We start from the raw sequence: 14,554 nt of genomic DNA, 5'->3' as shown, positions 1-14,554 counted from the left end.
TATTTAAGCATGAAGGACTTAAAACAGGTGTGTGATGCATGTAAATTTGTTTGATATTGTATTTACACCACAGTAAAGAATGTTCTTCCCAAATGGATTAAATATGCCTAAACTCTTCTCAATAATGGACCTACAAGACAGAAAATCAGAAAACTACGACGGGAAGACTTTGATTATAATTTTTTTATTCCTAAAATAAACAAGTAGTATAGAAGAAATGCTTGAGGTCGTAGAAATATTAAGATAGCAAAAATTATACAAGAGACAAGAAGGCGAATATTTATAAATTTTTTTAGTTTTACAATTTCACGTGAACCATATATTTAGAAAATATTAGATAAATGATGAGTCTATACGTACTGAATTTGAATTGGACCGGGACCGTGCCAGAATCTGGAGTTTTTGCCATCTTTTTTTTCTTCTGCTATATCGACCGAGTGTGCTACTTTTTTGTCATCTTTTCTTTTAACATTTAGTTCCGTCTCTTCGTTCTCTCCCCCTTCAACATTCAAACTTCTTCAACCATGTCTTTTTATAAATTAACCAAAAGAATATTTTAATAATGAAAAAAATTATCACATAAAGTACATAAATATGTTAAATTATACATGCAGTACATTTAAGCGCACACATCGAATATGTCACTGCTGTTAGATAATTACAATATTCTAAGAATAGAGTTAATTATCCTTAGGTCCCATATGAGAATGCGAAATTACACTTTCCCTCAAAGAAGTTTTAAAATTACACTTACACGCCCTTTAAAAATTCACTATTTAAACCTGACCCCCTTTTGTTAGGATTTGAATGAAAAATGCTGAAGTTAGGGAAAAAAAAAAACACTTACATAATTTTTTCTTTTTACCCCTCATTTAATATTCTCATGTAATAATTTTATACTTATAAGGAAATTACTGTAATGATGTTAACATCACTCCAAATATATATAAAAATATTAAATGAGGGATAAAATTAAAAAAATATATATAATTTTTTGTTAGCGTTAGTATTTTTGCCAAATCTTAACAGAAAAACGTAAAGTGTAAAGGAAGAATTTTCAGAGAGTGTAAGTGAAACTTTTAAACTTTCTTGAAAAAAAAAATATATTATATTTTTAAACTGGTTTAATGTAATTAGCCCTTAAGGATATGATTAGTTTAGTTGGAGGAGCTAAAAGGGTATGTTTTCATGATATAAGGGGGCTTAATGACATTAAAAATAGTTGGGGGACCAAAATGAAGTTTACAACTATTAAAAATAGAAAGGGGCCAGAGAAGAGAAGACTGTGTGGGTTTGATTCCCTAAGTTTGTCTTGTAGTTGCAAATAAAACTGCATTATCCCTAAGGCTGTGGGGATTGCTGCTGTTATACTATTCTTGGTATGTGCTTCAATAATTTCAACTTACTTTTATGGCAGCTACCACTCTCATGTCGGGAGAAAATCTTTTGCTTCTTCCCAATTTCATTCAATTTAATAATACGCCTTGTTTTATTTTAATAATAGTAGTTCATTTAATTAATAATTTATATATTATTATAATCATCTATAGTAGTTAGATAGAAATTTGATATTAATAATTATAATTAACTTATTAAAAAATATTAATATTTCATCGCTTTCAGTTAAAAAAATCATCTATTTTTTCAACCAAGTTTGAAATAAAAATAAAAATAAAAGTCAGTATGGAGGTAGAGTTGAAAAATAAATTAAATTATTAGATACTTAGCTTAAATTTTCAAGGTTAATAATATACTTTATAATTTGAGCTATATATCTAAGTTTCAATTTGCAATACTTGAATCTTTTAATTTTTTCTTCAAAAAAGTGTTTGGAGAATTATAGCATGTTTTCTTCTATTACTCAATAGCAATAAGTCAGAAATTTAAATTGGGCTATTGATCTCATTTCTTCAACTTATAGTTCAAATCGAGTTTGAAATAAATTTAAAATAATTATATAATAAATATAATAAATTTATCATATAATTAATATATAATTTAAAAAAATTGATTAATCACATAATAAATATATTACACTTACTATATATTTTGAACGCGGCTCGTGTCATAATGTCATATTGTTGTTCCATGATGGCCTAAGAGCAGCGATATTGACGGGCCGGTCCTGGACTGACCAACCCGTATGGTGGAAGGCCCATTTGCAGTCGGCTTGCAAAGGTCCGAGAATGATCTCAAGCCCCAACATGATCTGACCGTCTCTCATGCATGATAAGGAGAAAGTAGTGATTTTTTTTTATTTTTTTATTTATTAATTTTTTTTTTTGTGTTTTGGGTATGTACATACATATGCAATATCTATATTAATATAATTTTTTTTTTATATTTACAAATGATGGTTAATGATATCGTCTCATTAATATTTTGTGAAGTAAAAAAATGCCTCTTCATAATAAAATAACTAATGTATTCAACTTTTCAAAAGTTTACATTAATTTATAAATTATTTTTTTTTCTTTCATTCTTTTTATTAATGTAATGTACTGACTTATATATTTATTTTATTTGTAGTTTACTTTAAAGTGTAAAAGATTACTTATTATATGCATGTAGGAATGACGTGCCACAACTGGTAGTTTGAATAAATTAGCTATCACAACACGTTGTTCCTACGTATATATAATAAATATTTTTTTATATTTTAAAATATATTATAAATAAAAATAAAATATATAAATAAAAAAATTATCTAATGAAAAATATAATTATTATATTTAAAAATTGGTACAACAGTGTCATTAACTGTCGTTTATAAGTATAGAGGATTTTTCTTTTTCTTTTATATTAGAATTGATTTTTTTTTATAATAGATTGGTATGAGATTACTGACAATTTGATAACACACTGGTAACAACAAAAAATAAAAAAATATTAATTTTATTCACATAAAAAATATATTTCCCATGGTTAAATAAAAATTATGGTAAATAATTATTATTATCCATGATTAAATAAAAAATCGATATAAAAACTTAAATTATCCACCATGAAAATTATTTCACGATAGTTTTTAGGCATAACATTTGTGACCACTTGCGAATCGTTGCATAACGAGATCAATAACTATTTATTACAATTATTTATTTTTAACTATAATAATTAATTATGATGAAATATTAAACTTCTTGTAGTATATATATTACTTGCGTGAAAAATCCAATTCCTTCATTTGATCGATGTATATATATATATACACAATATTACAATTCATCTTCCCATGATAGGAAAGTCATAGTTTGTCATTACACTGACCGATTCCTTTTCACAGGCATGCACATATATAATTGAAGTTTGATGAAGAAATTAAAACGAAACAAAAACCTCTCCTACACCTCAATTTTCCGGCAGATTTTTCTCAAGAAAATCGGTAAGAACATGTACCGATTTCTCCACCTTCAACCATCACTTTGTTAGAACTGGACACAAATTTCAAATTTTAGTTATATACTGGCTCTCTTGTCAAACGAGAAGTCCTTCGGCATACCAATATTGATCTCGTGTTGGTCACGTGGTGGTTGTGGCATCGGCACGACTTGGGAGGAGCTCGGCTCGTGCTGGCCAAGCTCCACCCTGTGCTCCATGTAGCCTAGCTCGAGGTTATGGTGAAAGGCGTCGCCCTGGCCATGGAACCGGGTGGGAGAGGGGGACTCCGACTCCCAATTGTCCATGTCGTAGTTGGACTTTCTTGGAGAGGTTTGGAGACTATCGGTCATTTCACTCTTGTAGTGGCGTAGGAGATGGATAGGCGACATGCCGTGGGATGGGGTGGCCGGATGGCTGGACATAGGTGTTGTTGGGGCGGAATGCTTGTTTTGTTTGATGTGCTTCTTGGCTGTGTGGTGCCAGTTTCTTAGGGCGGTCGCCACTCGTTCGTTGAATATGGTTGGTTTCATGGTCGATCCCATCTGTGACAACAGGATAGATGATTGTGAGCAAATGTTTAAAAACTTGTAACATATTGAAAAAGTGTTTTGCAGATGTTATTAATTTAGAGAGTGAGGAGTTATCAATTTATATTTTAAAATTCTAACAAACTCTTTTAATTTGTTATTATATTAATTACAAAATTATAATGAATAACACATGTCATAAGCTTCATACAAATATTTTAAAAAAATATTATTTAAATTAAATTTATCATCCTATAATCTTTAAAAACATCTTGACTAAGAACAAAACACAAAATCAGTATATAAAATATGAGGACCAACATGCAATTGAGATTGCCCGCGAATTAATTTAAACAATTTTGGTGAAATTATATGTACCTGAGTGACAAGGGCATAAAGAGGGAGAGTGACATAGCTGCAGAGTATTTGTATGAGAACCCTGCTCATAAATAATAATAATTATGCCAATAATTGTTAGCGACTGAAAATTCTTCAATAATTAATTTTAGTCAAAATTAACAATTAAGAGAGCAACAATTTGATGCATGTAGTGAGGCTCACCCCATTGTGATTCTGATCACGATATCCTCCACATGTTCATGGAAGCAAGATTTCAACCCGAACTCGTACTGTTTAAAATACAAAAATAATTTAATGTATAAGTTGACTGAATTAAATTAAAATAGTAGATGAGGAAAATAGATATAGCTACCGTGCATAGAATATTTAATAATTAAATAATTAACACATACATATTTTATATATATATATATATATATATGAATGCTGAAAAACTCCTTTGAATATCCTTAATTGGGGTTGGCATAATTAAATTAAAATCATTCATATATAAGATGAAATAATATTATTCTGCAGAGGTAGTAATAAATAATTTCTCACATGTAACATGAGTGGATCCTTATCCAACTAGTCAATATATAGATATTATTCAAAATATGTGAATATTATATGGTCAAACTTATTTATTAAATATTTATGGTATAAAGCAAATTATATATTAAATGACGTTCATTTAGATATTATCTTTCTATTATTATTTTTAGCAATACATAAGAATTGTAAATAAAGTTGCCACTATTAATAATCAATAATGATAATTATTAATTGTCAAATGTTACTAATTATTTTCAGTAACAACTTTATGCTAAATAACTATCAATATTAAAAATTTAAAATTCATTACTCCGAGAAAAATAAAATGTCTTATCACAATATATATATATATACTCGGTAACAACATTAATAAAATATCTAATAATTAATATATGCATGAAACTTACCCAAGTCCAGGCAAAGAAGGCCAGTTGAAAAGCATTCTGCAAAAATCAAAATTTAGGAAAAAATTAAGAAAAAAAAGTAAAAAATCATAATAAAAGAGAAAAGTAATTATATAATTTTTTAATGATTAAAAAGATGAGAAAAATAAAGAAATAATAGTACCTGGAAAAGCACAAAATTAATGAGGTAGAGAATGAGTCGCGGACGATTGAACCAGAAAAGATCGTCGCCGGGCTGAACCACCGGCACGCCTTTAACGACCTCTCCTCGCTCTTGAATCCTCAGACCCATTTTTGTAATTATTACTTGCAGTTTCGTCCCTACCAGCAATATTATCTGTCCACATTTCCAAATTTCAATTTCTACCCATCTATTATTTGTTATTATTGAAAAAAAAAAAAAAAAGTCAACTTAATTATGGGTATGGGGGCAGAGAATTGACCACTTACAATCAACGGGACGAATGGTAGCCAAAGATAGGAATACCATCCTGTCCACAAAAACGAATGTGTTAAGATAATAATATTAAATGATCTTATTTTTAATAGTTTTAGCAACGCAACTCACCGTGAGTATTGAAGAGCAGGAACAACACGGCGAAAAACCAAATTGGTGGACTGAAAAACGCAACAAATTAGAAACGATTAGTTACGGATAGAGGACTAATTTTACAGCGAATATATTGAATTTTAGGCTAAACTTGATTACGACGGTGCTTAGGTGAGTTTATAAGTGATTTTCCAATGCTATAAAATAAAATTTGTCGTGTCTTATAAGATGTCTGGGAGGGCATTTGGCTGAGTTTATAAATTTTTCAAGATATTTTAAAAAATAAGTATGAAAATGAAGGACCAACCTAATACCAACAACCACTTTGAAGTCCTCTTCGAGTGATCTTCTGATGTACTTCTGAAAATCAAAGCTCGCATGGCTTTGGGGCGCGAGGTGTGCCTGATTAATTCACAATAATTAATTAATGATTTGACATGCAAATATATATATTGTCAAAATTAAATTTAATTATACCGAAGTGATCTATATATATACGATATGATATATATACTCAAGCTCAAAAAATTAAAAAAAAAATAAAATAAATAGCAATATACCATAATAAATCCATGCCGTAGAGTCAAATAATCGACTTTAGGAACAGATCTCACGAATTGTCTAAAGAAACAGACCTGCAAGGAAGACAAACAAGGAAATGAGAAAAGAAACGTTACAACAACATTAAATTCTGAAATTACATGCCACCAAACATTGAATTAAGGGAATCCCATGTGCAATAAGAGAGATTGAACAACAATTTTCCAAGTAGGTTTTATATTTTTCATTTTGTATATATAAAAATTTCATATTGTGGTCTTGTAAAAAATTGATTTGACAATTTTTCATCAAACTATCAATTTTGTAGATTGAGGACTTCTCTTACTGAAAATCTGGATTCACCCATAATTTCAGCAAAAGAAGTCCTTAGTCTGCGAAACTTGATAAATTAATAAACTAAATTGCCAAATCAACTTTTTACGGACCAGAAACACTACGCATCCATATATACAACACGGAAATTGCAATTAAGTGTATAAAGTACTTACTAGGAAAAAAGATTAGTTCAAAATACTTGTCTATAATTTACAGAATTCTAGGAATTGATTAGTTAAGACAACAAAACTTAATTAGTGTTTGTAGATATGATAATGATCAGTCTCAAGAGAAAAAGTCAGCAATTTGGCAATTGAAAAAGTCAAACCAATATGAAAGGGCAATTGCCTTCTAATTTTGTCCCTGATTGGCAGGTGATGATGACGATCATACATTTGATAAATCGTTCTTCATTCCTTGAATTTTGATCACATACGAAAAATACAATTATATGGGACCCTACAACTTGATCAATCCTTAATTATTGAAATCTCATATGTATAAAAATACATATAAATAAATAAAATACTATTAATTTAATTATGGAAATGTCATCATGTTTGACATGATGAAAATTACACTAATATTATTTATTTTTATTCTATTTCCAACTTAAAAATAAAAAGTCGACCCTCTACGCTATTATTGTATATTCAACAAATAAATAAATAAATTTATTGTCACCCTCAACTAATAAAACTAATGTAAAGGATTAATTCTATGGTAGAGGTGGTCGAAAATCGACCACGACCGGGACAATTTTACGTGTGTTGCCAATTAAATGTTATTTTGGACTTTGAAGTGATGATTTTCCAATTTAAACTCTGTAATTTCTAAATATAGTAAATACTTTCTAGAAAGCTATATAGTTTCCAGTGATGCTATCAATACTCTTTGTGTTCACATGTATAAATATATATATACCCTAACTCAATTACATACACATTAAAGTATTCATACTTAATATTTTTTTCTCCCTAAAATATTTGTACACTAAACATAAAATTATCGATGAGCATCGTATTTGTTTGCATCCATAGTCACATATGTATGTAAATGTGTGTGAAAACTTACAATCCAAAGTAGAAGAGGCGTTTTGCTCCAGAAGCTCAAGTGCCTTCTCCCGAACGATGTTTCTCTCGCAAACCTAAATCTCTCCGGATCTGCAATGTTGTCATTACCACAATAACTGTAAAATCATGTTTTTTTTATTTGTATTTGAACACAAATTTAAAGTATCACGATGATATATATATCTATATATAATTATTACATGAAAAATGTTTTGCGAGTCATTGTCTGTTTCTGGACGGAGTTGAACAAGTTTCTTGTGAAGAGATGCCTCAAATGAGATAGTAATTAAGGGTACAACACATAGCACAAAATGCATACACACACACACACACACACTATAATTATATATATGATTAGAAACATTAATTCTTGATTAAATTTGATTGCACGTACCGTGTGAAAATTGGTACTCAGCTGTTCTTGTTTCTTTTTCCCACGCTTTCCATTTTCTCATCTAAAACCCAGAAACAAATCAAGATTCAAGTCTTGTCAAGGGCCAAACTGTGTGTGGATTATGCAGTAATTAATTTAGAAAAATATATAATTTATAAGGGTACCTTAGCTCCTCCCAAGGCCATGGTGAGAATACAATATAGGACATGAAAAACAGCCAACACGAAGATGAAAATATGGAGCTGATGGATGCCGTCCGAGGACACAAACGGAACTTTACCCTGCGAATGTTGTAAGTACATATCAATTAATTCCCACGTTATTTCATGCATATAAACGTATATGTGCATGTGTTTTTCCTTTTTTTTTCCAGCTCAAAAGTCTTAAAAGGGCAACTAAAGAATAGTCATCATCATTCATGCCTTGGCTGCGCATTTGTCAGTTCCGCCAGCCGCCAAGATTCGCCGAAAGCTGCCGCCGCCATCCTCCTCCACCATGAGAAGTTTCCGGCGGTTGTCCTCTCCAAGATCCTCTTCCGCCGGATACTTCTTTCCCTCTTGCTTCTTGCTGCATGGGTGCCACGTGGCGCCGACTGCTTTCGATATACATATGTCCGAGATTGGACCCTGCCCTACTGTCAGCAGCAAGGATATGAATCCCAGCAGCATCAACTCTTTATCAATCCCACGGAAATTCCAAAAAAGAAGAAAATATGAATTGTTAGAAATTAATTAGTAATTAATATTTATTTCACTTGGAATCATGAATTTCATAAACACACACACACACACACATATATACCTGATTTCAGCTTTTCAAGAGCTTCATATAGAGCTCTTTTGTGTTTCGACTTTAACCACTGCAAATTCAAAAATAAAATCAACAATAAAAAAAGTAGTTGTAAAAAAAGGGGATTTTGGTAAAAAAATAATAATAATAATTCCAGGTTTTCGGGATGTTCTTACCTTTCCGATTAAATGGATGATGTGCTCGATGACGATAGAAATCGCCACCAGAACAAAACAGACGACGGCGACAGCCCACGTCGGCGTTTGCTCCAGCGACCTTCCTCCGCTGGCTCCGGCCATTTTCTCTGTCCTCCGCCGCCTCTGCAACTCCCAGAGTTTCACTGATCACCTGCCCTGAATAAGCTCACTTCGTTACTCTTCAAAGATGTATCAAAAACCTTCGGCTGCTTGCGGAATTTTGAAGCAGATGAAAGCTGAAAAAACAGTGAGTTAAGGTTTTGAACCAGAACAAGCTATAAATAAGTGTCCTATATATATATATAGACAGAGAGAGAGAGCGGGCAGGGAGAAATTTGGAAGAAAATGAAAGAAATAGGGGTAAAATGGGGAAAGTGGATATGAAGACTTTGACCGTTGGACGCGTTAAAAAAGAAATAAAAAAAGGATATGGGAATTTCATTGACTTGATCAAACAATTCCTAAAATACACCGATTTCTTTGACTATTTGGTGTCTGATTTTTTACATTGTTAAAAATTTGATCGTTTACCGTTGGTTACTCCCTCGAGTCAAACCCGAGTGTGGTATCACTGTCTTCATGGAATGACGCCAGCCGTTAGATTTGTCAATTTTATAAATTATATATTACACCATAAATATGTGTAGAGTTGTATGTTTGATGATCTCCAAAAACAACACTACTCCATTTAATTTTTCTACTATTTAATAGAATTGGGTTTCCATAATTTAAAATCTTAAATTCTATTTTCATCATTTCATTTAATAATATCGATGCATTTTTTCATAAATTTATTATATAATTTAAAATTACACGTGAAAAAATACAACTTGCACAAATAAACATATTATTCCCACCCAATTGAGGGAACAACAAAAGAAGGAAACAAAACAAATGACAGCAATACGATCTGATCATAGTTAAATAACCACGTCATATAAAAGTTTAAATTGTTAGACAAAAGAATCGTTTAATGTTAATATCTTAGCATGCTCCTTTCACGTGCTAATTCTATATGTTTCAACCTTTATTTTATAAATATATGATCCTAATACGATGATAAACAATCATCTCAATTAAAAATTTAAAGTATTAGATATGAATATCTCAACCATCCATATATGGAAATGCATATATAATTGAATAAATGATCATTAAAGATGGGATTATAGGAGGGGGGCTACCACTTTCACCAAATTCATAACTATTAATTAATTATTTGATTAATCATAAAGAGGGTCTATTTTAGAGCCGACCGCTACTTACTTTAATCACTTAGCAATCCACAGATTCAAGAATTTCACACTGTAACTCCATAATTAACAACCTCAGCACTTTAATATACATATGATATATATATATATATATAAAGAGTAAAACTATTTTTTTTCGGAAGCAATCATGTTTTATTAATCTTTAATTTAAAACCCTAAATTCTGCGAGCTATATCCATGCAGACAGGTAATGAGAAAATACGCATGTAGTAGATTTCTAGGACTATGCCCCAATTAGGACCATCGCCACGGGTCAGAAATTGACTCTGAATTTATATGTTTTTTTTCTGTTGAATAAACAAAGCATATTTGTATATATGTGACCTACCGGTTTAGGACAGCTCATTTCTAAACCAATATTCTAAGTTTAAGGTATGGCACACAAATCAAAACATCCCTAACCGCAATTTTAAGGCATGAGAGAGTACTGAAATATTGACCAAGTAATTATTGACTAACTATTTCTATCTCTCTTTTTTTTTTTATAATTATCTTTTCTATATAAGTTGACAAGTTTGTATATAAATTTCATTAAAAAAATGAAGACGAATAAAATATACGTACATATATAATAAAATAAAAGATACTCCCTCCACAATTATGTATATATATATATTGTTTAAGTATATATTCTTGACTGGCTATTTTATTATATAATTATTGAAGTATTGAAATTTCTTCTTTTGCTTGTTATTGACGGGAATATTGTTCCATTATCCAATTATGATGCTGATTATATGATAATTATGCGTTCATATTATTATCCATTGCACATATCATTGACTAATGTTCTTTTATTAATGTACCCCTAATCAATTTTAGCAATATTTGTTCTTCAATTGGTGCCCCTTTCATCAAAATTAGCTAAATTGATGATGTTATATATTCAGTAGTTCAACTCTATAAGTGATTAGCTAAGTTATATATATTAATAATTAATATATGGAAACTGCGTAGTAATTTGAAGTGATAAGTTCTTGAATTTCCATGAAATTAATTCATTTTGATTTGGATTTTGAGCAATAGTGTATGATTTTTATGTATTAACTATATATGACTGATAGAAAATTAGATTTGCATACAGTACTCCAGTAGAAAGAAACTGCCCATGCCCTTGTTTGAGGTGTCTTTCAGACATTCCTATATATGTCATGCATATATACCAACCAATATATATATATACACACACGGTGAATAGTAATTTTATCTTCTATGATATTGAAAATTAGCACATTATCTCCTTATTGAAAAGAAATAGCAATTTATCTCCCTATACCTTTCAAAATGAAATAATTTACCTCCTTATACAGAGAGCTAAATTGTTTCATTTTAAAAATTATAGGGAGGTAAAATGTTGTATTTTTAAATATACAGGGAGGTAAATCGCTATTTATTTTTTCATAAGGGGGTAATTTACTTATTTGCGATATCACAAGAGAGTTACTTGTATTTTTCCTTATATATATATATATATATATATATGTATTATAATAGGTCCTCAAATTTACGTCTAAAACCATTTTAGTTCTTCACATTCGTTTCTTAACATTGCCATCCATATACTTTAGTTTTAGTTTTATATTGGTTCATATATATGACCATTTTTTAGTAAAATATGGTTGAATTTTGACTTTTTTTAAGGATAAAATAATTAATTTAAGTTTGATTGAATCATCATTCAATTACTAAAATTTGAGAACATCATACGTAATAATTAATCCATTTAAAATGTGGCAAGCTATTAATTTGTGATGTATTTATTTTTTCAATAATCAAACTTCTTAATGTTCCCATTCAGCCTATAATTATTGGGTTAAAGTTATTGTTGTCACGGCCTCCAAATTGGAAAACAAGATTGTCTGCTACCATGAAAATCGATTACATTTTGCACATCTATTAATGTGCATGGGACGTTCATTTCACTATATATTTAAATATTTTCTCCCATTATTCCAGTTTGTCGTAGATAGTAATTTGTTCTTCAAAGCTTTAGAAGCTTCCGCTTTGTTAAGGGACGACTGCGGCGCAAAATTATGTAAATATATAATCTTTTTTATTATAATTAATTATCATAATTAAGAAAATATAGTAAATATTAATTAATCATAGCTTTGCAATGGATATTAACTTTTATTTTTGCCAACTAACGAGACTAAAATATTAGTTATAATTAACTAAAAATTATAACAAAATTTTTTATCATAGTTTAAATTATGACAAATATTGAATCGTGATCAAAACTTAAATTTTTACATCAATTATTCATCCATGATCAATAATATTGAATTTATCTTTATTTTTAAATTATAATTATTTATAGTGCAAAAATATTTTCTTTTTGGTAATAAAAATTATAGTATGAATATTGAGGACTCGACGGATGGATGTAGAATCCAAACCTCCTTTGTATTTAGAATTAGATTTGTCAAAATCCAAGACCGACGGATGGATGTATTCATAATGTCACACTTGCAGAAACGACTAATGGCCGTTGCGGAATCGTGATTGATTTGTGTTCACACAAATTTCATGTCTGCAACAATGGATTACAAGACAAGAAATAATATGCATATGAGATTTATTAATTGAAATATGAGTGGTTTACAATATCTGAATTCAAAGTAACCCACTAATTCTTCTCTTCAAAAGTAGAACTTGATAGTTTGATCTCCTTCAATGTCGGTTTGGATCTTCAGTAATGTTAATCTATGAGCGTTTTGACTTGTTCTCGAATTGAAGTTAGAATTTGAGAATATTTGACTTGAATTTGAATATTTATGGATAGATTTGACTCTTTGATCTTCTACTAAACTGGATTTGTATTTTTGACAATGTTAATTCGTGGGTCTTTCGACTTCTTTAGGAATCAAATATTGACTTTGAGTTATTTCCGCAACGAACGCCTTGAGTTTGCTTTGAACATCGTGAATTTCTCTTGATTTTTGCTTGAGAGGATTTAGGAATTCTCGAATGCTCTCTTGCTTTTGTCTTCAATTGTTTCTTCAATTCTGTGTGTGTTTTGAATTTTTGAAAAATGTCCCTATTTATAGTGGTAGGGTGGGAGACTGTCCATATTTACCATGATTTTCTTCTTTAATTAGCTATAACAATTAACCACAACAGAAAATTATTATTTTTACTTCTTTCCCTAATAAAAAAAAGTCATATATTCACATTCGATTATTTATATACTCGAGTTAAATACTAACAAAAGAATCTAATTAGATAAAGCTTCCCAATGGTTAAAATATTTAACAAGTTGATAATTAGAAAAACCTCCCAAAGCCAGAGACTTTTGTAACCAAATATTAGCTTCCTGAAATAACATTTTTCAGTTACTACCTCCCTTTGAAATGGAAACGCATTGAAGTGTATTGATTTTAGTATTGACAAAAAATCATGTTCTTGTCTTCATCAAGATTTTTAGGTCACATTATGACTGAATTTTTCTTATTTGTTGGTCGTCAGTCGTCACGTTAATTTTTCAACCATCACAATGAAAATACGAAATATCGTACGTACGCTAACCATGTGTTTGTAACTGCATGTTGCTGGTTCTACTTTGTACAACGACGAAAATTTCTAGAATTACTCCATATTCGATCCACCTGCAAATCTTTGCCTGATTGAGACAACTTCGATGATCGTCTATATGGCAGGGAAAGTTAAACGTCATTGTATATAAATATAATATATAACACTAGAAGAAATATGTTTTCCCTACAGCTGATCGTTACGATCAAAAAGAAAAAATTATGGTTAATACAAATTAATAAAACCCACATTAACTGTTGTTTTCGCAAGTAAAATTAAATATTAACCGTAGCTAAAACCATATATAGTAAATATTGATTAACAGTGGTAAATATTTATGTTTTCGCATTTTTTGTTTAACGTGGTTAATAGTATTAATTTATCATAATTTTTAAATTATTATCATTTATAGTGTAGCGAAAAATCTCAACTTTTTTTTAATGTAAATATGTATGTGGATGTCCCGTAGGAGTAAGCACAGTAAATTGGGCTTACGTTAACTACAGGTTTTGAGTTCAAATCTGGATAAATAGGTTAGTGAGAGATGCGTGTGCCAAAAAAAAAAAAAATGTGTGTATGTATATATACAAGATCGAAATGGAGAATAAGAGAGTGGTGAGTTTTTGTGAGCACACGATTAAATCAACGAGGATCAAATTAA

The 14,554-nt window shown here is 30.0% G+C and overlaps 1 protein-coding gene across 1 annotated transcript; it reads right to left on the bottom strand.

The window, feature by feature from the left end:
• Window positions 1–3,161: 3,161 nt before the first annotated feature.
• On the bottom strand, window positions 3,162–9,367 carry LOC105170704 (MLO-like protein 6). Its single transcript, XM_011091585.3, has 15 exons — window positions 9,065–9,367; window positions 8,901–8,958; window positions 8,522–8,772; window positions 8,264–8,380; window positions 8,100–8,160; window positions 7,707–7,795; window positions 6,317–6,391; window positions 6,064–6,158; window positions 5,775–5,824; window positions 5,657–5,697; window positions 5,370–5,543; window positions 5,210–5,245; window positions 4,470–4,537; window positions 4,287–4,347; window positions 3,162–3,923 (listed from the first exon to the last, which is right to left on the bottom strand). The coding sequence occupies exons 1-15, from the start codon at window positions 9,185–9,187 to the stop codon at window positions 3,459–3,461; spliced, it is 1,764 nt and encodes a 587-aa protein (XP_011089887.1). The 5' UTR covers window positions 9,188–9,367; the 3' UTR covers window positions 3,162–3,458.
• Between the last annotated feature and the right edge of the window lie 5,187 nt (window positions 9,368–14,554).

Source organism: Sesamum indicum, linkage group LG9 (genome assembly GCF_026168435.1).
Source record: "Sesamum indicum cultivar Baizhima isolate 11 linkage group LG9, ASM2616843v1, whole genome shotgun sequence".
NCBI lineage: Eukaryota > Viridiplantae > Streptophyta > Magnoliopsida > Lamiales > Pedaliaceae > Sesamum > Sesamum indicum.
Note: the sequence above shows the minus strand (reverse complement) of the source record. Positions and strands in the feature narration are given on the sequence as shown.

What these genes read in the sequence shown, in the direction of transcription:
- LOC105170704 (XM_011091585.3), bottom strand. Translation starts at nt 9,187, where the DNA reads ATGGCCGGAGCCAGCGGAGGAAGGTCGCTGGAGCAAACGCCGACGTGG. An exon ending in TGAGTACCAATTTTCACACG is followed by an intron (nt 7,796 to 8,099) that starts GTACGTGCAATC and finishes ACAACATTGCAG; the next exon opens with ATCCGGAGAGATTTAGGTTT. An exon ending in TTAATTTTGTGCTTTTCCAG is followed by an intron (nt 5,246 to 5,369) that starts GTACTATTATTT and finishes TGATTTTTGCAG; the next exon opens with AATGCTTTTCAACTGGCCTT.